At 44.2% G+C, this 27,390-nt stretch overlaps 1 protein-coding gene across 4 annotated transcripts in view; it reads right to left on the bottom strand.

Annotated features, from left to right (window-relative positions):
* Positions 1 to 9,958: 9,958 nt before the first annotated feature.
* TRIM44 (TRIM family member 44) overlaps positions 9,959 to 27,390 on the bottom strand; it is a 119,432-nt gene continuing 102,000 nt past the window's right edge. The window contains exon 4 of one of the 4 annotated variants that reach the window (XM_089914922.1): positions 9,959 to 21,205. In XM_089914922.1, coding sequence (XP_089771048.1) covers positions 20,995 to 21,205 — 211 coding nt within the window. In that variant the 3' untranslated portion in view covers positions 9,959 to 20,994. The remainder of the gene's footprint in view (positions 21,206 to 27,390) is intronic. The other 3 variants (XM_022583631.3, XM_022583629.3, XM_089914921.1) reach the window with 3 other exon arrangements.

Below are 27,390 nucleotides of genomic sequence, written 5' to 3' on the forward strand. Positions count from 1 at the left end.
CACTTCGTTCCTTCCAATCACCAAGGATGACTGCAGAATTGTTCAAATCCTCATGGTACGGAGAGGTAATGTTAGCCAGGTTCACTGCCCACTAAGGAGTCTAGTGAAGATGACCAAATGCCCTGCTTTGCCTGGGACTGAAAGGTTCCCTGGGATGTGGGATTTTCAGTGCTAAAACTGGGACAATTCACGGCAAGCCAGAAAGATCGGACATCCCAGATGGAGCCACAGTTCAAACCCTCACCCTCTGTCTCCAAAGCCCACGCACTGAACTGCTCCTCTGCAGTGCCCCAAGTGAGGACAGTGAGAGCCACTGGGGCATGTGCAGTGTGACACGCAGTGAATACCTGCAGGAGGAAAGAGAAAGAGCCTCGAATATAGGGACAAGTTCTCCGTTTTGCTTTTCTGTCTGGGAGTGGGGCAGGAGAGAGGAGAGAGGGTGGCCCTGTATTCAGTCTGTTTGCAAGATGAGATTCCAGTAGGAACTACTGTTTATGGAGCATCTTTACATTTATAACTTCAGTCCAAACCCTTGGGAGGTAGGTTTTCACAGATGAGGAAACTAAGGCTCTGAGATGCTCCGGAGTCTGCTCAATGCCTGCTACAGTCCCTTCAGGCTGCTATAACAAAATACCACAGACTGGGAAGCTGATGAAGAGCAGAAATGGATTGCCCGGAGTTCTGGAGGCTGGAAGTCTGAGATCAGGGTGCTGACATGGTGGATGAGGGCCCTCTTCTGGGTCACAGATTTCTCATTGTATCCTCACATGATGGAAGGGGCTAGGGAAATACATGAGATCTCCTTTCCATGAGTACTAACCCAATTCGCGAGGGCTGTACCCTCATGACCAAATCACTTCCCAAAGCCCCCCACCTGCCAATACTATCACCTTTAGGGGTTAGGATTTCAACATACGAATTTCGGAGGGAGGACACAAACATTATACCATAGCAGTACCGCTCCCCGCCGCCCCCCTAGTTGAAAGTGGTGGAGTCTGCACTTGACCTCGGGTCTGTTTGCTTCCAGGGCCTGTACCTTTACCATGAGGCAACACTGTTTCTCCTTCTCCAGGAGGACTTTCTTAAAACATCAAATCATTTCAGGTGATCATTACAAGTCAGGAGCTGGCAGGGTTGGGAAGTAGGTGGTGGGAAGTTTTGTTAAATCTTTCTGTGCCTTTTGAGTATTCTCGAGTTTCCATTATTGGTTGGCAGGGAGAGTGAGGCAAACTTCAGTGTCTTACATTTCCTACGTATTAACACCTGGTCAGGAAAGGTCGTCAAATCTGTTAAGTGCAATGAGGTCTTGGCGCTGGATTTCAATTAACCACCAGAAACTCTCCCATCCACAACAAACCCAGGCAGTCTTTGGCTGAATTTAGCTCAGAAGATACAGGAGGTGGGAGGCTGCTCAAGCCTCGTCGGAACCTTCTCGAGTGCAGTGAGTGGTGTTGCCACACGCGTGCGTGCTCTGGGTTTAATTTATCAGTGTTACTGATTGTAAAAAAAAGTTAGACTTTGCAACACTGCCTATGGGCAAGAATCAAAATTAAAGTGTTATTTAAAATACAGGAGAGAAACCAATGGTCACTTAAATAGCTTTAAAAAGTGTAAGACCCCCACTGGCTGTAAAATACTACCTCCTTGGGAGATCCATTCCAAAGAAGAGTTTTTTCCTAGGTCCTGAAAATATACATAGATGCAGTCTTCTCATATCTGAGTAAAAGTTATTCATTTATTCATTTCACAAACATTTATTGAATGTCTCCTGTGGGCCGGGCCCTGAGCTAGGTGCTGTGACGATATAAAGAAAGGTGAAATTGACTAGAATCTTTCCCTCAAGTCCCCAATTCATTAAAGGGGATAAGACACAAAACTAAACATATTAGTGGGTAGAAATAAAGAAATGGAGAGCATTCCAAGCAGGGGGAGTGGCCTCAGCAAAGATCCAGAGGAGGGAAAACAAGTACACTTGGAAAGCTAGTAAACTAGTCTGGCTCACAGAGCACAAGGGAAACAAATGAAAGAAAACGTCAGGAAAGAAGTACCCCCCTGATGTCAGACCTCATTCCTGAGGATATAGAGATGTGTATATAAGCCAGAGGTAGGTTCCAGGAAGACCTGATGATGGCCAACTTCAAGAGTCTTAAATGTTGATACATCAAAACCCAAAGAATGACACAAACTTGGGGAACTGCCAAACTGGGGGGCACAGATGACAAGGTCAGAAGTTCAGCTGAGAGAGAGCTTGGTAGGGGCTGGAGGAGATGTAATGTATTTCAAGGGCAGAACAGGCATTTAACCTAGACGTGGCCTTTGGAGGACGGAAAGAATTTCTTTGGTGGGAGAGGAGGGCCCAGGGCACCCTGAGCAAAGAAATTGCCCTCAAAGGGTGGGGAGGAAGGAAGGAGGGATGCCTGGGTCGGGTGAGTCCCTGGTCTGACAAGCACAGAAGGGGGCTGCTCTAACTTCTTCCCCTTCTGGACAAGTGACAGATTGCGGTGAGGAAGTGTGGCCCCGGTTTTGGAGGCAGACAGACCCAGGTTGGGTTCAACTCCAGCTCTGTCACTGATTCATTTTAAGGCACCTCTGTGTACCTCCCTTGGCCTTGTTTTCCTCATTTGCAGAAAGGCCTTAACCAGGCTTCCCTAGTGGGGTTGCTGTGAGGGTTAGAGCCTTATGTCAGTTAGAGCATTTTGGGCACAGGTCATGGCGCGTCTGTCCCAAGTTGCCTTGCCTTCTGCTTTGCCTCCCCAGGTTGGTTTCCTCCTTGGAGCCTGGGTCACACCCAGGCACCTGTGGACCCAAAATTATTAAAACAGCAAATTATTTTACTAGCAAAATTTTGCAAAGAATTGCAATTCAGGACGTGTAGTCTATGGTGAACCACAGGCATGCCCAGAGAACAAAGGAAGGGAGCCTGCTTTTATGGGGAAAAGCAGGGAATTAGGAGGGGCTGTTCTAAATGAAAGTTCATTGGAGAAAGGTAGAAGTTCAGGGTGGCAGTGGCTTCTCACTGACTGAGCCAGGGTGTTTCTCATTGGCCAGGTTGTTGCTGAGCAAGGAGAAATACTTCCCTGGGGATAGTCCAGTAGTTGCACTTCCTGCTTGGGGGTGCAAGGTATTCTCCTGTGGGCCATGCAATTGACCTTGAGTAGAAGGGCGTGAGAGCTCCCCTTTCTGACCTCCTGACTCCATTTTAAATGGAGGTTCCTGTGTATTAATTTTCATACAAGAAATTGTATGAAAGAAGAGAGATGGGGCCTTGGGTGTCTTTGCGTGGCTTTCTCCTAGGGGTGAGGAAGTCTCCCAGAAGCCCCTGCACGTCATGTGCTCATTCTGAACCACTGACTGACAGAGGGGGCGGGACTTCCCTTAGACCAATCAGGCACACCCCTGGAGCTGGGAGGCGGGGCATATTCCCAGCGCAGGGGCGGGAAGGGGGGCTGATGCAGCACTCTGGTTAGATAGACCACCTGAAGCACCCATTTCAGAGACGCTGCAAAACGCTCCGCACAGAGTAGGTTCTCAGGCTGCAGAGGTCACAGATAACTGGGCTCAAGGTGTCTGTCCTTAATTGTACATGAGGTCATTAAACCTCTAAATAACAGGGGAGAAAGGGAAGCAAGATTCTGAGAGAGCCTGAGCAGCTCAGAGTGGTTAGCATTAGAATCATAATGTCGTCTGTAAAGCGCCTTTAAATCCGTATTTCATAACTTTAAAAAAAATTTCTCTCCTCTTCTCCAAGGTATAGCGACATCCTCTTTTCATTTAGTCGTGACAACCACCTGGTGTCTTGTGGGGACATTCTGGAGTCCTTCCTGGTACCTCTTTGTGCCATCTGGAGGCTTTTGTATTGGGCCCACAGTGACTGTGGACCCGGTGTGGGCCAAGATACCTGGCTACAAATCTCAGCTCCGGCACTTCATAGCCTCTCTGTGCTTTTTTCCTCATCTGGAAAAATAATAATAATAATAGTACCTGGCTCTTTGGGTTGTTTTGATGATTAACAAACAGTTTGGTCTTCTCTGACGAAAATAGCCGGTTGAAGATAGGGAGAATTTGTGAATCCTTGGAGACTGGATTCTTCCCACTTCCTGCCATCTCAGCAAAGAGCAGAACATAGGATAGGGACATGTGAAGGGAAGGAATGTGCAACTTCATGAAAAGCATGCATTCCATAATTTAAGGAAATTATAGTATTATTACTTTCCAGCATGGCAACAAGATATAAATAGATGCTAATAAGTAAAATTAGGTCAATTGCTGAAAAAAGTACAATTCGTAATAGGGTTGCATTATAAAAACGTTTGCACATGTAAAAGTTCTGTAATATACATGGACTTTAATTGCTGCATCGGCATGGAAAATTGTCGGCTCTGCCACTACTAGCTGTGTGATTTCAGGCAACTCTCTTTACCTTTCTGAGCCTTAGTTTCATTGGCTATAAAATGAGACTAATAACTTCTTTCTTGCAATAAAGGACCAGATGAGGTAATGTGTGAAAGGGCTTTGAAAACTGGAAAGCACAATACTTTCCTTAGGTATTGTAACGAATTTTCATCCACAACAAAAATATATTCAAGGAAAATGAAAAGACTCATTGTTTGAAATACCAACCTTAAAAAACAATCCAGAAATACTAAACTTATGCTTTTCTTTACAATAGCGTCTATAAGACTTTTAAGTTTTTAGACACCATCTTTTTTGTTAACATCACCTTAGGATCTCATGGCATCTTTCTTAGGGACTGAACAGCAACTGGTGAACTGTTTCAGACAGAAATCTGGAGGGTCCAAGCTCCTGGATTAAGGTAGCTCCCTTATAGAATGTATTTTCTGGGTAAACATGAAAATTGGATTAAGCCAAGCACGTCATTGTAGATGAGGAAAATCGGTGCCATGTGGGCTGAAATGTTTATAGTCTTAACTACAGAAATGGATGAACTATTTATACCTATGAGTTCTGCTGTCTCAAACCACGGCAGTCCGCTCCTCACTTCAAGCTCACATAGCCATCACTATGAAGAGTCAGTCACAGTGGGTGAAAAGCAACCAATGTCAGACCCCTGCTGGCCTAGTCTGGCACTGCATGGGGAAACACAACCTCCTATTCATATTAAGGGGGAAATTAGCTACAGGGGCAAGACCTGAGATGGCAAGAATTCAGTCTTGCCTCACTTTCTTTGTAGGTGTCAATATTCATCAAAAAGTGTGTCAAAATGGGAGCTTAAGATCAGACTTGACTTACAATGGCTCTTAAGAGGCAGCCGGGGATAATAACCTCCCTTCAGGGCAGTTTGGAGCTTGAATCTGCCTGTCCTGCCAGCTTGCTCTTCATTGCTAACAGCATGTAGTGTAGCACTTGTTTTTCAACATGCTTTCAAACTCACTGCTTGTTGCATAGTTTAACCTCTAGAGGCGGCAGAGGTTTTCTCTCCAGCTTTTTCATTCTGCCTCATTTGCAAGGAGGAAGAACTCTGAAGGGTTACTGTCAAAATGGAGTGCTCAAGGATGTATATAATGGGGTCACTATAATAGGAAGTAGAGTTTGCAGGTATAAGGACTGCCCAGAGCTACAACGTGTTTCCTTCTTGTGGTCTGTACTCTCTCCTCTTCTTTCATTAAACTGAAATAAAATGAAGGCTGCCCCTGCAAGGAAACTGGGGTCTAGGGAAAGCAAGCACAGAGCAGTCCAGGGATAGAGAGACAAAACCCAAACAAAACAAGAACCTCAGATGAACAGTGACAGCTCTTGTTTTGAGGAAGAGGATCTTGATTAGTGCTCCTGGCTGGGAGAAATCAGACACAGCAGGAATGAGGATTTCATTTTGGAGGAGCAGAGGTTGGAAAGTGGCAAAGTGCCTGAGGTGCCTGGCTCAATTCCCAAGCTAGTGTTTTTGCTACAGGGAACAGGTGAACCCCAGGGAGCAGACCAGGGGATTGGGATTGGGGGGCAGTAAGAGATGGGGAAGGTCATTCCACTTTTTCTATTTTAACATGGCCTAGGAGATGAATTTTTCTTCCTCTCATGGTAGAAAGCTCTGATGAGGGCTTCCAATGGCCAAAAGTGAGGTCCTTAACTCATTTGCTCTGCCCTAGTGGCCCCGTGACTTAAAGGTCATAGGAAGAAGATGGGATTGCACCAGGAACCAGGGCATCTTTCAGCCAAGCCTCTTGATTCCTTCCTCTTCAGGGCTTGTGCCTCTTCAGTTTGTCTTGAGTGATGCAAATCCACTCTTCCCAGTAAAACAAAATCATCATCTCATTAGATCCCAGAGAATATTCTGTGATTGCAGGAAGGAAAGCTGTAATTGCCAATCTAAACATGGAGGCCTTGGTGATTTTCAAAAGCATTGCTGGCTGTGCTGAACAGGCCTCGATTTTCTGTACAGTAGTCCTCTACATGGAAGAACTCTAAGATACTTAGCTAGTCTCCTGTTGATGGATACTTAGGTCATTACCACATTTTTGCCATTAAATACAATGCTATATGGACATTCTTAATGCAAAAATCTTTGTACATGTGTCATATTTCTTTCAGTTAGGCTTCTAGACATGAGATTGGATAAAACCAAATTTCCTTTAAAAGCCTTTCTTGTACTTCATCAATCAATTTATAATAATGCTAATATTAATCACAGCTTGTTTCTTGAGGGGTGACCATACAGCAGGTGCTATACTAAGCCCTTTCCATACATTATCTCACTGGTCATCTCATCAATCCAGCACGGTAGGTTCCATCAGTATCCTCATTTTAGAGGTGAGGAAATAGAGACACAGGGCATGTAAGTTACTTGTTTAAAGTGACGTAATAAATGCCAAACCTAGGCATTCTGACCCATTATTTTACTCAAAAGAGAACCTACCTCTATTTTAGAAAGAGAGAACTTGGTAAAATGTGAGGTGAACTTGGCAACCACTGCTGGGAAAGGAATCCAGTTGGAAGCATATTATTGGAAGTGTCACCATCTTGAGTCTTCATTAGCAAATCTTTGAGTTTGGCATTAGTACAAGGACCTTAAGCTCACGGTCACAAGAGGATTGGATTTCTTTCTAGCTGTGCCTATGAAACCTCATTTTTTTCTTTTTTTTTTTGCGTTACGCGGGCCTCTCACTGTTGTGGCCTCTCCCGTTGTGGAGCACAGGCTCCAGATGCGCAGGCTCAGTGGCCATGGCTCATGGGCCCAGACGCTCCGCGGCATGTGGGATCTTCCCGGACCGGGGCACGAACCCGTGTCCCCTGCATCAGCAGGCGGACTCTCAACCACTGCGCCACCAGGGAAGCCCCTGAAACCTCATTTTTAAATGCATAATTCAATTGACCTAGTAGTTGTTCCATTTAATCTCTGCCAAACAGTCGGTTGAAGTGATTTTTTTTCGCTCCGTTACCTGGCTGTCTTGGCGTCCTGTTGTGTAAGGCTAAGAGTACCTGAAGTGGGATGGTGGGTAAATCCAGTTCAAGGCCATAGGTTTTGTGCATTCTTAGAAACGGAATCTCTCCATAGGTGTGCAACATCGTGATGACAACTGGGGACCATTCAGGCAATAGTTTTTGTCCAGGCGTGTTTGTGTCCGTGAGCTCCTCTGGACGATGCCTTTGTCCCTGGGAGAGAAAGGGTCAGAGGGGACTACGGAAAGGGGTGAGAAGAAGGAGGCAGAGGAGAGACAGCTGCTCCAGCAAGTGGGGATATTTATTCCTTACAATTGCTCAATGCTCTTGCTACATTCCAGTGGATATAATAATCTCCTAAGAAAATACTGCCCTGTGTCTCTTCCTTACTTGGAAGGCCCTGAACTCAGTAGGAGAGAGCCTGTGACCACATGAGAGTGTCACACACACTTTCTATATAAGGAACAGGGTCATCACTAAATCACCAGCCTGACGATACACACACACATGTACACATGACATATGACCACTCTGTTGAGGGTGAGGGCTGGTGTAAAAACTTCACTAGAATTGTAATGAGGTCGAAAATTGTACTTTCTTTTTTTTTTGCAGTACGCGGGCCCCTCACTGTTGTGGCCTCTCCCGTTGTGGAGCACAGGCTCCGGATGCGCAGGCTCAGCGGCCATGGCTCATGGGCCCAGCCGCTCTGCGGCATGTGGGATCCTCCCCGACTGGTGCACGAACCCGTGTCCCCTGCATCGGTATGCGGACTCTCAACCACTGCGCCACCAGGGAAGCCCCAAAATTGTACTTTTAAGAAGTCCTTTCAGGGAGATAATGTGTGGAGTTGGAAGAAATACTCTGAAAGTCATTTGTTAGTGGGTGGGGTGAGACCGCAAGAGTACGTTGGAATAACAACAGAGGATCCCTAAATGGTCTTTTCTAAAAAAGGGGGTCAGGGCTTTTGTCTCTATGAGTGTGGAATGCAGGTAGGGATAGCCTCGACTGCTTGCCCACCACACTCACAGAAAGGTGCCTACCACCCTCTCCTCTAAGTAAATATTGACCTAATATTTAAAGAATAGCAGTTTGGAGGGGTGCCAAGCCGGTATTCTTCCTGATGTGCCCACATCTCCTTCTGGTGTTGCCACACGTGTGCATGTGCACGCACATGCGTGCACACACACACACATTCACTGGTGTCTCCCACCCCTGTGCTGCTGCCTGCCACACTGATGCCCCCACGAGTGCACCTGAAGGTTCAAGGCTAAAGTGCCAAAGGAAGGCATTTGAGAATGGTCCACAGTCAACTCCTTTAGAGGCCAGACACAAATGCCGTGACCCTTCTTAATAACCTTACACCTTAATTACCTAGTCCAGAAAATGGATGTAACCATTAAGCTGGAATAAAAGGTCTGGCCAACGCACAAGGCTTACTGAGCACCTTCACCCTGGTGCCTGGTGTACTGCTATGGTAGAGGTCTCAATCAAGCAGCCAGTGCTGCCTTTACTCGTCACAAAAGTAACCCCAGAATGCAGCCTGGAAAAGAGAACTGGGGTGTGGGAGAGGGAGAGAACCAGAGAGAGAGAAAACTATGTATATATACACACACAGAGAGAAGGATAGAGAAAGGGAAAGCGAGAGAGAACCATAGCTTGGTTCCAGATGTTGCCACTCTTGAGGAGGAAGTCTGCACTGTGCCGAACGCTAATGTCTGCACAGGCCTGAGACTAAGAACTCCAGCCTATGCAACGCTTCCCTTTAGTATCAAAGAGGGAATCTTGGGGTGTTTCCTAGAATGTTCTAATGTAGGCTCTTGGGCCAATAAACAGACTTTCTCTTCTGGGAGACAGTGGCCAAATCTGGGCAAGAACTCGGGTTTCCCAACAGCTGTATGACCTTAGGCAAATCATTTAATCTCTTTGGGCCTCAGTTTTTTCACCAGTTAAATGAGGTCAGCTGGACTCATCCCTAAATCAGTGTTTCCTAAAATTGTTAGACGGAACGCCAGAAAACTGTACTCTACCCCTTCCTGAAATTCCACAGTGCAACTGAACACATTAAGAGGTCTGAGAAGGCCCACAGAAAAGAAACCTGCTCAGCTTTGTTTAGCCCACTGTTCCACTTCCCCGTTTACTCGACTACGGTACCTTTGGTCATGGCTTATGCACATCTGGTGTCAGTCTGCTTGGCCTGCTATAACAAAATACTATCAACTGGATGGCTCTTCAACAAGAATTTATTTCTCATAGTTCTGCAGGCTGGAAGTCTGAATCCTGGTCAGGTTCTGGTGACAGCCCTCTTGTGGGCTGCAGACTGCTGACTTCTCCTTGTGTCCTCACATGAGAGCTCCACCCTCATGACCTAATTACTCCATAAAGGCCCCACCTCCTAACACCATCACATCGGGGATTAGGATTTCAACACAGGAATTTGGGGATAACTGGAATATTCAGCCCAAAGCATTCGGGGAAATGTCACTCTCCATAGAGTCTACATGAGTCTAGCTCTCCTGGCCCGCCCCAGTTCATGTGTCCCCCCTGGCACCCTGAACCCCACTGCCGCTTGCATGTGTGCATGTACACGTGCACACATACGTGCACACACACAGAGGAAGAGAAGCTGGGATTCTTAGAGCAAGCATCTTGCCGTTCTCGCTGTCACTTCTTGCTTTGCTAAAATCTTACAATGTTAGATCTGGAAGAGGCAGAAAGATCCTCCAATCTAGTGGATTCTAGCCCCCATTTTATGAGTATTTAGAGAGGGAAGCTGACCTGCCAAACGCTGCACAGCTTATTGGTGGCAGAGTAGGAATGGCAGTTAGGTTTCCTAACTCTCTTCCCTCTTCTGGGAAGAGCAGGTAAGTGACCTACTCTTCTACTCTAAGTGACTCAAAGACCTTTTGAGTGCGATGGTCACTTATGCTGGGGCAGGTGTAGCTAAAGGTGTTTCCCAGTTTCCTGCGTCAAGATGTAATTAATACCTGGAGTAACTCTGGACACGAATGCTATCAAGATATCAGTCAGCAAGTCCGCAAACATTTCTGAACATCTATTTTGGGTCAGGCAATTTCATCAACATTGCTAATACATCAGTGAACAAACAATACAAGCTTCAAAGAGGTACAGACAGTAACCATATGAACAAATAAATACATATAACTTCAGATCCTTATAACTGACATGAAAGCATAATTGGGTGGGTGTGGTAGAGAGGGCTAAGAAGTAGCCTTGGGGAGGAGCTAGAGGCTGCGCAGACAAGCCAGTGTGGGACAACATGAGGGCAGGCTCCATCTACAGCCCCAAGAGGACTCCAATTTGATGAGTGATGCTCATCACAATACACAGTGGTCATAAGCTACCACTTACTAAGTTCCTCCTATGTGTCGGGCACTGTACTAGGCCCCATAGATCCAGCTGCTTCTTTAATTCCTCAGAGTTAGTTAAGGATAGAGCCAGTACTAGAACCAAGTCTGTCTGCTTTTGAAACCTAGTATTTATTAGGAGAAAGCTCATTCCATTTTCCAAGGACAGAAGACCACACATTGTTCTTTTTCCTGGAGATGCAACACTGGGGTTAAGTGGTTCTTAACGTTAACAGTTTCTCCCTAACAACTTAGGCTACATTTTACTTTTCACTTCATTCCATCACTCTTAGTTCCACCCTCCAGAGACCCTCCCCAACACCACACACAAAATCAGTTACATCCTATTATCTGATGCCAGTTACGCTGATACCTCACAAGGGAGAAAAGTATGTTTTTAGGAGTGGAGATTTTGTTTTTTTCCATTCTGTTCCCTCCCAGGAGGGAATCTCAATATTGTTTCTGAAATCAGACATTGTGTGTGGGTTTGGAACTGAGTGGGTAAGGGGATGGATATGTACCACACCTTATTTATTTTCTCTTCTGTGCAAGGAAGGGTCTCAGCTGTTTCTCCTCCCAAATTGAATTCTCTTACTGTTGAAGAATGACCCAAGCAAAGACATTTCCCAAACATCTGAAATCTGAGACTTGTGCCTGGAATCCATGAGGCTCATGGTTTCCAGATGGAGAGACCGGAAGAAGAGGAGGTGGGGGAACAGAGGAAGGAGGGCGGAGGATAAAAGGCAAGGGGAAGCCTGAACTCTGGATCACTCTGCCTGTGAACCGGGCCAGGCCTCTCATTTGTTCTGCAAGTCTGCCATCTGAGAACGTGCCAGGCCCAAAGAAACGCAGCAGCTGTGCACATCCTCGTGAGACTGTTCCAGTGATTACTAGGAAGTAAGTCATCGTGAAATTGTCCCTTCTGAGGGCGGTGACTAACCTCAGTAGCACGATACAAAAGAAAGCCCATGGCTTGGCTATGAAGAGGGGCATAAACACTCCAGACGGATTTTCTCACCATCTCGGAAACGACAAAACACAGACACTTCTAGAAATCTTGGCTTCTTTACACCACTTAACCAGATGCAACAGTGGCCCCCCAGGTGACCTAATTCTTCCTCCACATGTCTTGTCCTCATGCCAGAGGTGGGGAAAGAGGTTTAAAAGGCAACCTAGTTTTGAGTAAATTAACAGGCAAGTATAGTTTGGCCATAAGTTGGCTAGGTATGGTCTCAGAAGGAATGCTCTTTTTTGATCAGACAGGTCAGTATCTTCTAGGGAAAAAGAGATCAGAACCCCTGTTAGCAGATGGAAATTGGTTTTTTAAGTGCTGAGAAAATACCCATTTTTATTGTTATCAGTGGTTTCTTTACCATCATGGCCACCCATAATCACCCCACTGACAAGAGTCAACACCACCACCGCCACCAAGCCAAAGAGCAATCTTACTTGTCTGTCATGGTTCTTCCCACTTGGAATAGGCTGAATCTGATACTAGGATATAGCCATCCAACTGGGTCAAAAGGTCCTAGAAGCCTGAATGTGTGGAGAGAAACCAAATACAGAAAAGTTACTTCCAGTTAACACCTGCCATCTCCAGATGTCCTAATAAAAATGGTGAGGCAGCAAATGGCGACCTTCAAGCCAGAGAATTACACTTGGACTCAATGTTTTCAAGAGCCAAGCCAAGTATTCAAGCTCCTCATACCCTGATCTTCTGGCCTGGGACATGTAAGTGTTCAACTACATTCTGGCTTGGGGGAGAAAGCAAGCAGAGGTGAACGTATTCTGTACTGGCATGACTTCAACAGACCATTCATCTCACCCTGAGGTATGAAGGGATGCTGCCTGCCTCCTCAGGCTGAGCAGTGCCCAGAATTTATGAACTTCTCCACAGTATGATGTGAATCTGGGGCCTGAGCCAGGCATTATCATCAGGAGAAGGTGGACAATCTCCCTCTCCCTCCCCACTCCTTTTCCTACTGCTGATTGTACTGTTCAGACATGAACTATGATTTAACGCCTTCTGCTGCTAAGGGTGTTACAAAATATTGGTTGCAATGTAGTCATAAAAAGTGTTTAAGTAAAAGAAAGAGAAAGACAGAAAGAGAACAAGAAAGTAGAAAAAAGAGAAAATTATAGCAAATGTCAAAACTCATCCTTACCACAGGCAGATGGAGAGGCAGGGGAAAACCTTGGCCTGTATGCCAAACGGAATGCACCTGATTAACTTCCATCATTTCTATACACAATCAACAGTGTTGAAAGCAGTGCAGCTTGCGATAAAGGATAGTTCCAGTCACGTGTTTCTCAATTCCTTTACCTCAGGGTCATCGGATCAGGGCCAGATTGCCACAAAGGGCTCAATGACCCATGGGAAGTGAATCATGTTTTCATCCCAGGGCTTAATATATGCATTACATCACTATTAGAAGCAAGCGACTCTGTGGTCGATGGCTCCAATGTGGATTAAGGTCAAAAGTGGCCCTGGAGACCAAATTCCCTAGTGAGGGTTTGCCACACAGCTCCATGTGTCCTTTGCTTCTGAATTCTTCCTTCTCCTAGCAACAACTACTAAATACCAGCTTCCCAGGCTGGTATTATGTCTACATAAGATTTATTTTTCTTTCAGCAAAGAACTGGAGAAATACAAGAAAGAACCTGGTATTACAGGTTAAATTGTGTTACACCCAACTTGTGGTGAGGGTCCAGTTTCTTTTTATTATACCCCAATTTTGCTGTAATGACTATTGCTTGAAATAAATGGGGAATTGACAGGGGCTGAGAGATAACAGGGATGCTTAAGTGATTTTTATAGTAGCAGTATTTGTTTTAACAGGATTTGACCTGTATTCTGGTTATTAGTTTTATTCATCAATTGGAAACTTGGCACTTCCATTGTTCATGCCATTATATGCAAAGCACTGTAGCATGAAAGTCACTTACAAAGCTATGAAAAAACTCTCTAAACACAAGAGGCTCCTGGAACAATAAAACCTCAGGTGGGGGATGTTTTGTCTTAACTAAATGTTCTGGATAGTCCAAGGTTTATTCCTTTAACCCCTAAAAGGGGAATTTGTTTCATTTTTCTTTACCTTTGTGATAGAAATATTTCTAAAATGTTTGATATGCAAATTCTTGCTTTCTTCTGAGCATAACTTAGTTTCTTTAGGTGTGACGCTCAGGGTCATCACTTTGAGTATAATTACACAGTCCTATGATACGAGGTGTTTAGAAACTGAGATGTGTAAAGAGCTATTTTGGGCACTAAATGCCCCCCTAAAACAGTGCTTTTTGAGCTCTTCAGTCTACTTAAACTTTTTCTGTCTTCTCTATTGCTGTCAACTCCTTCTCCTTCTTGAGTTAAGTTTCCTCTAGAAATCTGTTTTCTGCCCTTCAATTTAATCTGCTGTAGGCTTGGAAACCAGACAGCAAACATTTAGAACTATGTGCGAAACAGGAATAAATAGGTTCTGAGTAGGTGCTTTATGGGTAGACAGATGGCCTTTCTCTTATGTGTTTGCTTCATACTATTTATTTCAACTGGTCAGAAGTCTTGTTTACTCACTTCTTAGTTCTCAGTCATTTTTGAATGGGTCCAGCAGAGGTTTCAGATTTTTCCAGTTCTGTCTCAATTACTGTCAAACCACTTGTGCAGATTTCATGTTTAAGAAATAGGGATAGGTGAAGCTGACTGAGCCGTAGGTAAATGAGTTGTGACTGACTCCCTAAAATGGTATGAAGGTTGTGGGCCATTTTTGTAAGGCAAATGGTATGCTATGGCCATGAGGGTTCAACTCAGTAAATGAACTATAAAACAGACAAGCTCCCTCTGCAGTCCCTTTCCAAGAATATGAAGCTGGCCTACTGTCAAGCTGCTGGAGACGCCTTCAACATGTTTAATTAAATTACAGGCTCAGTGCCAGAGTTGGCTGACTTTTGGGATTCTAAGACTATGGCAAAAGAAGCCATGGCTTTGCCTCTCCTGGTGATTTCATTATTTATGGCCTTGGAATAAAGGAGATAAAGCAAGTCTAAAAGCTTCCTCCTTCCAAAAGTGCAGTTTCAGGTCAGAAGAGAATTTCACTGCTCACCTTAACCCTCCTTCCCTCACTGTACACTGTACTTTGCAAACTGTACAAAGCAAGGCCTAAAAAAGACAGACTCCTTCGCCCCAAGGCCATACTGTATGTGTTTGTGGAGAGGGGGTGGATGGGTGAAGGTTATTCACCAGCATCAGCTGGAATCTGTGCAGCTAGGAGAGGAGCGCTTTAGAGCCAGGGGGTAAAGTCTGCTAGACCTGGGTTTAAATCCTAGCTTCCCATTTATTAGGGTGTGACCTTGGGCAGCGTTATTTAACTCTCTGATTCCTGAGCAATAAAATAGAGGATGATAATATTAGTGCTGTGAGAAGTAAATAACGTAAAAGGCAACTAGGACAGTGCCTGGCCCAGAAAAAGACCTCACTAAACGGTAGCTATTATTATTAACAAAATGAATGATTTAACCTGGAGACTCTAATATTTAACGAGTACAGATACTCAATGCAGCCAGTTATTGACTTTAAGCCGCCTTTCGTTTTGTTTTCTTTTCTGTGACACATTCTTCTCTTGTTAATACTGGCAGCCTGACTTTCTGCTGGGTGTACTTACCTCTGGTGCCTTGTTAAGGCCAGGAGATATTCTAGACCAGCTGCGATTTCACTTTTATGAGTGTAAAGGAAATGGGGCCACCTGTAAGTTGGACCAAGCAAAGATCAATGAAACAAAATAAAGAGTTGTAGCTTTCAGAGGGAAAGACAATAAAATGAAAAAGGGCTGAGGCAATGGGATGCGGTATTGAGATACTGGCACCAGGAAGTAGGGAAGAAAACCTCCAAACGCATTGTGGTTTGTTAAAACACCGAGACTCCCAAGTACTACAGTGCTTGGCAATCCCATCCCACCAGGCAGAAGTGTGCTTAGCAACTGGGGAGGGAGGAAGTGGGCCTAATGACTGATACAGGGGACAAGAGTCTCCCGGCCTGGCTTTATCAGCGTGGCTCACCGCATGACCTTGAGTGACTGACTCCCTCTAGAACCCTATCTTGAACAATTTCTCCAAAGTTCACATACAGCCTCTAGCTAACTAAAGGGGTTTGATGGAGACAAATCTGTTAAAAAATTTTTTTACAGCAGGGTTCATAAACTGCAGCTCCTCCAGACACTTGCCGGTGGGTTTTAAGGATGGACTTTAAAAATTGAATTGTAATGCCTTTAGGTAGGAATTGTACCTTCTAATTCATACAGTATCTACTATATTGAGTTTTCACATTTTGCCTCTTGATTTCAATGCATCCTCTGCTCCTGATATTACAAACTGGACTAGAATTGCTTCATTTAGAACTTAATTCTATCTCTTCATCAGTTATATCAAATGTGTACTTCTAAGGTTCCCCAAAGATGATTTTGCTGGCCTAGCTGTAATTTGCTCTATGAAGGTTTTTTTCTAGCAAATATGGTAAAAATTAAAGTGTGACCACCACCCTGGCTAATCCAAATTGTAAAGCTTTAACGTTATTTGAAAACATCATTCAGGACCAAGCAGTCTTTACTTTATAATCTACTTTGCTCAGAAAATTTAACCTAAGCAAGGATCATTTCACTTTGAGGAGAAAACATTTCTTTAAATAACAATGACTTTAAGTCTGTCCTTTTGCCACTCCCAGAGATCTCCTAAGCTATGCTAGAGAACTCAGGGGCAAATGAGTGTCCCACCTCTCATAACCAAAACACCATCATCTCCAGCATTATCACAGTTAACAATGCAGATCACCATGAATATTTACACCTAGCAGGGTCCTTTGTGCACAACTCTGAGAGACAAATGGTATTTCCAGTAATAGTTTATTGATTTCCAAATGCACAGGGGCACTGAGTCCAAACATCCTGGGAGAGCAGTAAATCTTTCTTACAAAATAATTTACAGTATGAAAATGATATACTGAAACATTAACTCAAATGTGTAATTCCCGCGAAAGACTGAGTGTTCCCTTGTTTAATGTAAAGTGTGAAAGAGGAAGATGACTGAGGAGGGAATGTGACTGTGCACAGGAAAACAGGCAGAGGACAAGGGGTTCGTTGGTTCTCCCCATCCACGCAGTGTGGCCTGTCACTGTACAAAGATTGGTCAGGTTTAAGCCCCATTAAGTATAAATCTACTGTCCCCTCAAGGTCATATCAAGCCTAGCATGGGCTCTGCGGCACTTTTTGTACCAGTATACCCACTAGTGTCTTAATTTATTTTTATTTTCCTGCCCTGGCGCGAACAAGCGCATGTTCTTGTGTGTTCTTGGTTCCAAATGCTACTGTTTTACTAGGCAGTCCCCATGGGCCTTATAGCTCTTGGAACGGGCTGTGGTGGGGCTTCAGAAACACCATTGGGTAAGGCAATATTAATGAGATCTGAAGTCTCCCCTGCAGGCCTGCAGGCCTTCTTTTCTCTCAGGGCTGGGCTGAGTGCATTCATAATGAGATAGATTTGTTTTTTAAACAGAAAATTCCAGTTGTGCTAGGCACACCGTAAACATGCAACTAATTTTCTTATCGAAAAGCATGTGTTGAACAGCTAGCTACTGAGTGTGGCATTTCAGGTATTGGCAAGAGAATATTTTCTAGGTGGAGGAGAGGACTTCCTAAGCCCTGCCACTCCTATCGGTCGTGAATTCTGCAGCCGTGCCCTCAGGCCTGACTAGAGTGGTTATTAGACTCTCAGGTCACCAAAGATTCTGGGTGTCCAAATTTCCCATATCATTAGACACCTTGGAGTAGGGCTGGAGTGCGATTTCCCTCAGGGCTGTCACCTTGGCTCAATGCTTTAGGAGCTGACAACCTTTGCCAAGGAGTTGCTCTTCTTGTTAGCATCTTGTAAGCAAGCACCTAAGCCCCATTATCTGGTGACACTTGTAATCAGGGCTGGCAGAAACCTCTGCGGTGGTATGCGAGCTAATGGAGCAGCGGCTGCTCTGAATTTCTCTCACTTGTTAAACTGTGTGTGTGTGTGTGTGTGTGTGTGTGTGTGTGTGTACACATCAGGTGTTAGCAGGAAAGTCTATGTTCACAGGACTTTGAATTACCACATCCTCACAGACTGGCTAGGTTTACTAAAATATGAAGATTTCCTTTTCTGCAGCAGTGTAGCAGCTGACATTTTCCAATAAAGTTAGAGAGCAGAACACTCCTCACTTCTACTATTTCTGAGAAGTTCCATACTCCTGAAGGCCTAAAAACACTGTATTTATGGGGGATGGCACCAAAAAGGAAAGGTGTCCTCCAACTCCTGGGGGCAGGCTCAAGTTAGCAATATGTACTTAATGTATCTGCTAAAGTAGAAGAATAAGGCTAACTTACTGCCATTTCTGAGCCTCAACTATAGCCATAAAATGTAATTTTGAAAAAGAATCCATAGAGTGGAATGGTCAGACTGCAGGGGGGGAACCTGCAGCCTTTTTCTCTCTCTCTGTTTTAGGCATACACAGAGTTAGGAAGAGCCGGGTACAAAACCTAGCTCCAATACTTCCTAGCTGTGTAACTCAAGGCAAGTGACTCTTGCCCTCCAAATCTGTATTATCATCTGAGAAATGGGTCCTCATAGTTGGTCCTCAATATTTTAAGTCATTTCCCTTTCTAGGCTGTCAGAGCAGAGACTCCAAGCAATTCTTGGAATTGTCCTGGATTTAATGACAATCAAATCAAAGGACAAACCCCCTCTTAGCCTCTAGATACCCAACCTTTGGAAGGGAGCCAGGGATTGCTGTGAGGACCCAATTCATTCTGAAGACATTCATTACCTGCCTCCCTTGATGACTTCTCCCTAGGGATTTCTGCAAACCCTGCAGCCAGTTAGGACACAGTTGTGAGCAACTCTTACTGACCTGGTAGGAGGGAAGTCTCATCATGCTGGGGCTTAAGGCCGAGAAGCATGCTCCAGCTTTAAGGAAGCTGGTGCCACTGCAGGAAGCATACGCTGATAAATGCTGCCGGCAGGAACTCAGGAGCCTGGGCAGAAGCTGCTGAGCTGTGTTTAATGCTTCCCTGGTTAAAGTTTTATCAGGTGCTGAAAACAGCAGGAGCCCACAAAGCAAATCTGAAATCCTTTCTAAGTAAAAGCGAAAGTGCTTTCCTTGAGGATTACAGAGTACGATTATTTATTGAGACAGGCTGGCATGTGTTTGTATTTCCATTCATATCCATTGCATAAATGCCTGGGTTTCCCAAATACTGATCTAAAGTAATAACGTATGATCAGGTACGGAGGAGCCAGTGATCTGTCCACTGCTAAAATAAGGCTACTATTTGGAGATTCAACAATACTTACTGGGGAAAGACAACACAAGCTTCCAAATCCTAAACTCTTCTTAATATTCTGATTTTAAAACTCTTTTAAGAATGGCCACTGGTCCTCCTTTAGGGGTAGTTTCTTTGGATGTGGTTGGGGGTTGTAATTAGTGGCATGCCCAAACCACCAGTCTTCGTGGGCAGAAAGGTAAAGCACCGAAAATGTCTTAGTCATTTGCTGGCCACCAGTTGGAGAGAAAAATACTGTGTTTTTTTTTAAACAGCCCAAACTACTGTCAGCCCCAATGTCCCAACAACGTATTTAGTGAGCAAGGGTAATCCTAACCCAGAAGCATATACACCTGGTAGCTTCCTGGCCTCAAAGAAACAATCATTTCATAGCATGCACAGGACTGAACAGTGATATAGACAGGATTCCTATAGTAAGTAAGCATTGTTTCTCCCTCAAAACCATCCTGCACACACATATCGGTTGGCCCTAAAGCTCTGTGATAGGTATACAGGCAGGCAAGCAGGCAGGAAGAGGAACTCCCCTCAGTGCAGCTCCTTTGTTTCTGCCTCAGAGGCACTAGAAGTCTAGGTCCTGAGTCAACAGAAACCCTAAGGCTGCTTGGATGTAGTTCCAATTGTACTTCTCAGAAGCGAACAGCAAAATACCACTGAAGGCAGAGGAGAGGGAACACCACCCCACTCGCTAATAAAAATTCTCTGTGAAGTCTCCTATTTTATCTTTACTGTTTATGTATACAAACATTCTATTTCATAATATAATTGTGTTTGTTTTATCTAAAAATAATGTCATTCCCTGACTCCAAACCATTTGTTAAGTATAACTCCTGTTTCAGAAGACGCATGTTTTTTAGTTTGCAGTTTTGTATTCCCTAGTACATCATTGCTTATTTAGGAGTAAAAAACTTGGTTGTAAGGAAATGTGCTTTGGGAGTGGGGAAAGACCAGAGTCCAACCACGGTGAGTCTCTGCTCATGTTTCTTAAGAGGAGAGAGCCAGCGTGTGGGAGATGACCTGGAGGTGGGGAGAGCCAGGGGAAGAGGGGTCCCCGCTGGAGTAAAAGGAAGGTATATCTGCCAGGAGATGGAGCTCGATTCAACACACCACAGAGGGCCAAGAATTCTCCCCACACTGCATTTAAGCCAAATTAGGCTAAGCTGGGAGAGGGGGAGCAAAACCTACACTGAAAATTCCCATTTGTAATACACATTCCAGACTTTCATGCTGTGACAAGACCCATAAAACCTCAGAGTCCACTCAAATAATTCAGGTTCCATCAGATCCTTTAGTGACTATTTTGGAAACTTAGGCAATTTGAGTTCAGAAATACTGATTTCGATTTCAACTTTTAATCAGATCTCTTTGGTCCTTTTTTTTTGAAAAAAAAAAAAAAGTCATTTCTTTTCTATCTCTTCAATCTTTTTTTTTTTTTCATTTCCACAGCACTGAATTATGAATCTGAAATCCTGGATAACCTCATGTACTAAAAATATCTCTATATATTTCTAACTTTTAACTCTTTATCTGTTTTCAAGCCATCCATATTATTTCATGAAACCACATTTTCACAGATGTATTAAATGGACTTTTAGAGACGAACTATGTGGGTTGATTCGGCCCTACTTTTCCCTCATTTATACCATGCTTCAATATGAATAAAGTGTGGTTTTATTAGCAGGTAGGGAAACAAATTCTGACTGCCCTTCAAGATTATTCCAGATCCTTCTTAATGAAGTGATACTGTTTGGGTATACAATATGACAGGGGCTGGCTTTCCTGAGCAAGTTCAAAGCAGCCATCGAGGGATTTACCTGAAGGACCCTTTAATTGCTCCTGGTTGATCAAAGGGGCATTTTCCTTGACCTATCACGACAAGAGAATGAGAAGCACAGTCAGTAAGAGTAAAACTGGTCATTCCTTGGAGAGCTATGTGCCTGCTGTGGATCTGGGGAGGCATCTGGTGGAAGCACGTTTGTTGCTGGGCAGCTTTCACAGGAATCAGAAGCCATTACATATACGCCGTCACATACACGCAAGGGGAAGGGATGATTTTCCACTGGGGATGGCAGGCCTTCATGTGTCTTCTTCTTCACTGGCACCACTACAAAGGAAAGGAGAACCAAGTGAGTTAAGACTTCACAAGAAGGGGGGCAGCCTAGTCTACTGACAGAAGGCACAGGCTCTGCTGTCAGACTCCCCTGGATTCCAGCCCTAACCCTACCACTGCTGGGCACTGTGGCCAGGGGCAAGTTACTTAGCCTCTCTACGTTCTGATTTCTTTATCTGACTGCAGAGATAATGATGATAATAAAACCTACTTTCTTAGGTTACTGGAGGAATAAATAATACATATAAAATGCCTGTGCCTGGTACACAGTAAGTGAATAGCTATTTAAAGGAGCAGGTGAGGGTCATAATATTTTTTTAACTTGACAAAATAAATTGCTGGTGAAAATCAGGAGTTTGACGTCCCCTAAGCCTTAAAGCCACCTATTGTTAGAAGAGAAAGGCAAAGAGAAGCTATCATTCTGCACACCAAATGGCACTTCTCACCTGGAATAAAGCCAAGGTTTTAATTCATGCCACAGGGACAGTCACCGGGTTTAGATGTCACCTCCTCAGAGAAGGTATTCTATCTAAGTCAGGCTCCCTGGTTACTCTCCATCTCCATCTTATTTCTTTCATAGCCCTTATCATGTCCTATAAATCATCTGTTTGCTACTTACTCTCCCCTCTACCCCCACCAGAGCATAAAAGAATAGCAATATTGTCTATTTTATCGACTACTGTTTATCTAGCACTAGGACTGTGCCAGGCATATAGAAGTGTTCAATAAATAGTTGTTGTAAAAAGACAGTGAGAAATAAAAACAGGAAGGGAGAGAAGGAAGGAGCTGAAAGAATGGTCAGTCATGACTGACTTGACCAGGGCATCCTAGATGTCAGTAGTATTTCAGTGGCCAAAAAATGAGTTGTGAGTCTCAGAAGCATGGCTAGAACGTCAGCTGCTCAGGGTTAGAGCCTCCCTGGCTTGGTCCTGGGAGAGAACATTGTTGATACAAGCACTAGGGCAAGAAAAAGTCAGGGCCAGAAAAAGGACACTTAGAAGGACAAAAGCAGCAAATGTGCCTAGTTTCTCCTCCTCCACCACTTCTAAAGGCCACTGTCCTTAAAATAATAACAAGAGCCAGCTTGATCAAGTGTGCCAGGGGCACTGAGCTAAGCGTTCCTCACCCATTCTTTCTATTAGTCCTCACAATAATCCTAGGATGTAGGGACTACTATTATTATTATTACTCTCCCCATTTGGCAAATGAAGAAAGTGGAGCTCTGAGAGATGTAAAATCCTCGGTCACATAGTAAGGCCTGCGTCCTTAAAACTTAAGGATTAGTTTCGGCTGGATAAAGTCTGAAGCAGGCGAGTTAGGGAGCTTGGAAGGGAGGTAAATCCCCCTTCCTCTGGTAGAGGCAGGAGTTAGGGAAGAGGACAGGCCTGGGGTGTACATCAGCGCCCTGCTATGACCTAGAAATGTTTTTTATCTCACAAGGGATTATCTACGTCTATATAAAAATCTGTGCTTTTTTGCATCCCTCTGGGAAGGCCTTTAAGGGAAAATATCCTAGACAACGGACCTGTAGTACTTCTGCTCAGGGCGAAACATTTCGAGGCATGGAGCGTGAAATTAAGGCACGTGCACTCAGGAGCCAAAAGAACCAGGTCAGCAAGCCACGCTATCCAAATTCTGCCCTATTTCCATTCCCTTTTCCTGCCTGCTCTCCGATCACGGGATGAAGGGTGCATGCTAGCAAGGGCTGGACAGTGGACCGTCATTAAGGAGCAGTGCTTGGTGGCATCTGTCCCAAAGGGAACAAAAAGGGTCTTTCATGAAAGCGTCTCACTAGAATCAAGACCCAGTTGGAACCGGTGCCATTGTCTCCCCTTTGGTATTATATCCAAAGCGAGCTCAATGTGCTTTTGTCAATTTTCCTTCAAATATGAGAGGTCTAGCACAAGCATGTGCCCCTTCCTTAAACTGCGGTTCATTATTCAGCATTCTTAACTTGAGATGCATAGTTTAAATGGTTCATGAACCTACTGGAGTTGTACACAAAATTTTGTCTGTGTGTTCCTTGTCTGAGAGAGGCCATAATTTTCATCATATTCACAAAGAGGTCAACAACTCCACAAAATTGAGTATAATGAAATTATAAATAAACTAACTTCTTTTCGAGTTGCCAGGTCCCTTATTATAAGATGTGCAGAGCTGACTTGGGGAAAAGATCAAAAACCCTGACTGATAAAATCTTTTCTTACTATCCTAAAAGAGATCTGTTCTTGGGCCTGAATGACACAGCTCATCTCACAGTTTAAAAGCCTAAGACCTTGGAATTCTGGCATATCACTGGTTAATGTGACTATCTACTCTGTGTTAGGCATAACACTAGGCACAACAACGAACAAGATGAAATCACAGTAGTTGCCCTCATGGACTTCAGAGCCTAGTAGCTGACAGAGGGAGGGGGGAAGGGGAGGGAGGGAGGGGGAGAGAGAAAGAGAGAGAGAAAGGGGAAGGGAGGGAGAGAGACATATTTTTGTCCAGAACAGCATCTTCAAATAAATCATACTCGTTTTCATAATTAATGAAATTAATTTTTTGCCACAATAAAGAAGAAAAAATCGTAACTGAATCTATAGCATACAGCTTTGTTCACCTTGTGTGTGTTCTCTCCTGGAGGGTCACACAGTATCATTAGTGTGAGATATCATCTGAATGTCCCTTCTTCACTCTGTATATAAGCTGATCTGTGTTCACAGGATTTTATCTTAAATAGTCTATAGGAGTCTACTTTATCCAAGGGAAGTAACACAGCCTTCCACCTCAGCCACTTGTCATCCTCCTCTGAAACATCTACCACTGACACTTACATTTATAATTGGAGTGATACTCAGAGGATATTGAAATTTTGAGTGTCTGTTCTGTTATTGTTGTTTTGAGAATAAACTAAGGGTGTTAGATAGCCCATTCTGTAGTAGGTATTTACCATGAGAGAAGCAGCATTATATAATGGCTTTGAAGTCACCAAACTAAACTAGGTTCAAATCCCCGCTCTGGCACTAATGAGCTGTGCAACTTTGGATGAGCTGCTCAACCTCTCTGAGTCTCAGTTTCCTTGCGGTAATACTTACTGTATATCTTACAGGGTTATTGCGAGAGTTTTATGTATTTTATGCAATATAAATACTTTAAAATGTTGGCTCCCTTCTTCAACCTGCTTTTCTTCTTATCCAGAATCAACACCTGCCTAACTTGCCTTCACCGTTGTTCTTCTGGCATCTGAAATGTTACATTCCAGAGCAAGTGCGCTCTTATCCCCAGATGTCCTTACATTTCTGGAATGCCCTTCTTTGCCTCCTTCGAGAGTTTTTAAAATGACAACTCCAGACCTACAGATACTGAATAGAAAGAAAGTCTGAGTTCCATGGTTCTGACCCTTCTACTTGACAGGTCTCTAGAAAAGTCAGTCCCTGCCAAACACCGGTGAGGACATACTGAGTGAAGCCCAGTTAACTGGCCTCAGTCACAGACTGACCCAGTTTGAGAGTGCTAATGTGTCTAAAAGCAGCGGTTTTAAAACTGAGGTACACATACCTTTGTGGTACCTAATGATTTTCCAGGAGGTATTTGGTCATTGGTAGTTCAAAGGAAATTAATGTCCAGATCCTTACCTTCCATACATACTCATTGTTAAAACTGACCTCTCTAAGGGCTTCCCTGGTGGCGCAGTGGCTGAGCGTCTGCCTGCTGATGCAGGGGACGCAGGTTCGTGCCCCGGTCTGGGAAGATCCCACATGCTGCGGAGTGGCTGGGCCCGTGAGCCATGGCCGCTGAGCCTGCGCGTCCGGAGCCTGTGCTCCGCAACGGAAGAGGCCACAACAGTGAGAGGCCCGCATACCGCAAAAAAAAACCCCAAAAAACTGACCTCTCCCGGAACGTGCTTGTGATCTACAAGTTCTCTCTTCAGCCACTCTCACTTTTTACAGTCACCTTACTCCTACTTCAGAAAAGAAATGCATACCCCTCATCCTCCCGAATCTCACCATGGGACAATTTTAGAATGCCTTGCTTCTAAGAGGAGTCCTATGAGAACAGGGTAAGAAATAGTGAAGGATATAATCCCTTATTCCATCCAGGTAATAAACTCTTGGCAAAGCTGTGTGCCCTTATCTGTCCACCCACAGATCTAAGAATTCATATTCAGAAATGAGATGGTTGTCATGAAGTGTGTACTAATATGTTTATTTTAATTGACAAAATGAAATCAGACTTGGATCTGACAGAAAGCAAGACTGATTTGGCTGGATGGTTTGACCATGAAAACCATCTTTGCCAATGAGATTACACAGTGAATCTCGCCTGGAAATTTAATATGCTAAATCTGTAGTGCCAAAGTTTTGACAAAAATGTATATAAAGCTCGTACTATGCAGTATGTCAGAATTAACATCCTTCTCAACTATCTAAACTTGACATATAATTTCAGGAGTTAACTTAAAATGGGCAAGGAGGCACATAATGTTTTCTAAATTATTTGGGGGGTATAAGAACAAAAAGTGTAGCTAAAGGAACTGAGAGTTCCTAAATCATGACCGGGAGAGTGATGTGACACTTAACACCCCCTAGGGGTAGGGGTCCAGGTGACAGAATGGGACGAAGGAGCCCAGCCAGCAGAATGCTGTGTCCCCTCTGCCAGTTGGGCACGCTGTCTCATGAGCAACCCTTTCTGTCTTGTTGTGCCTGTGAAATTGAACTGTTAGAGGCACGCCCCAAGCCCCAGTCCTATTCAGCCCCTAAGCACCTGCTCATAAAGTGATTAAGGTCAAGGCGTGTTTTCACTGCCTGACAAGCTTTAAGACAGTCCATACAGATAGGCAGCTCCGTTTTTCAGCTTCTGTCCCCAGAGATGGACACTTATAAGAGGAAGTTAATAAATGAGGTGGGTAGGCACTCTGATCTCGCAAGTTAGTCTCTTTTCCTGAGAATACAATACAACTTAATTTGATTTGGCATCACTTATATCGCTGAGTCCTTGGCTATTTATTCATTATTGATGTAAAAAGGATTATTCACTTAAGAGGATGGAGAAATTAAGAGGTATCAACAAGGAAGGAAGGCTAGATTCAGGTGAGATGCAAAAAGACAGATGTAGTATTCTCCAGAAAGGACGCCACATAGGTGTCGTATGAGGAATTAATGGGAAGTCTCCATTCACCATCTGAGGCTGCAGCTGCTCACTTCCAGTGAGAATGTGATCGGCCTAGCTGGGGAACGGGCCAAACGCCCTGACCCGGAAATACTCCTCCACCAGACAGAGCAGAGCCGCTACTTTTGTCTCCCATGTCACCTGTCCCAGTAGCCTGGGCTGAAAGTGAGGGGTTACTGTGCTATGAGGAATCAGAACTTACATATTTAGCTGCTGCCTGTGGAACTAATAGAAATTAGTCTTAAGAGATGTAAGTGTACATTTAAAAGAGATACAAGTACAAAATAAAGTAAAATGTCCTCCCCGTTTATCCTGGGTTAACTGAGAAAAACATCAGAGGACTTCACAGCTCTAGTCCTGGCTTTGCTGTGTGACTCCGGACCCAGTTTCCCCATCAGGGAAATTAGGACACCTCGCCTTGTAAGTGAAATTTACAAAAATTCAAACCAGACAAAAGCGAAGCTCCTTTCTGACTTACACATTTGCTGAGCTAATTAATTAGAGCTCATTTATACTGTTTTTTTCTCTTGCTTCCTATGCACTGCCCTCTTTCCCCATTCCTCTCCAACTCAATCTGAAGGCTGACCTCAACATTCCAAGTTCTTTCACCTCTTTTTCTGGCTGGGCCTAAATGCCAGGTTGATGAATTGTACTATTTGATCAATACCTAGTACACACCCTAGTACAGTGAGCTCTATGGGCAAATGATTTCCTGTGATTTCCCAGTTCATCGTGGTTCTTAAAGTGGTACCAACCCTTGTTGTGCCTTCCTTCGCAAATCACAGGAAACAGGGAGAAGGGCTCTTCTCTCTCTAGATCACGTTATACTTGATCTCATGAATCTTCTCTCCTTCAGTAATGACCACTGTTCACAGACGGCCGACTTAATGCTCCAGGCCCTGTGCTAAGCAATTTATATACACAATCTCACCAAACCCTAACAGTAGCTTTAGGATAAGTATCATCATCTCCATCCTACAGATCAGAGTAGTGAGGCCAAGAGAAGCTACGTGACTTCTTTGAGGCA

Source organism: Delphinapterus leucas, chromosome 7, assembly GCF_059928025.1.
Source record: "Delphinapterus leucas isolate spDelLeu-1000000601 "Yukka" chromosome 7, BTC_Dleu_Yukka2, whole genome shotgun sequence".
NCBI classification, from domain to species: Eukaryota; Metazoa; Chordata; class Mammalia; order Artiodactyla; family Monodontidae; genus Delphinapterus; species Delphinapterus leucas.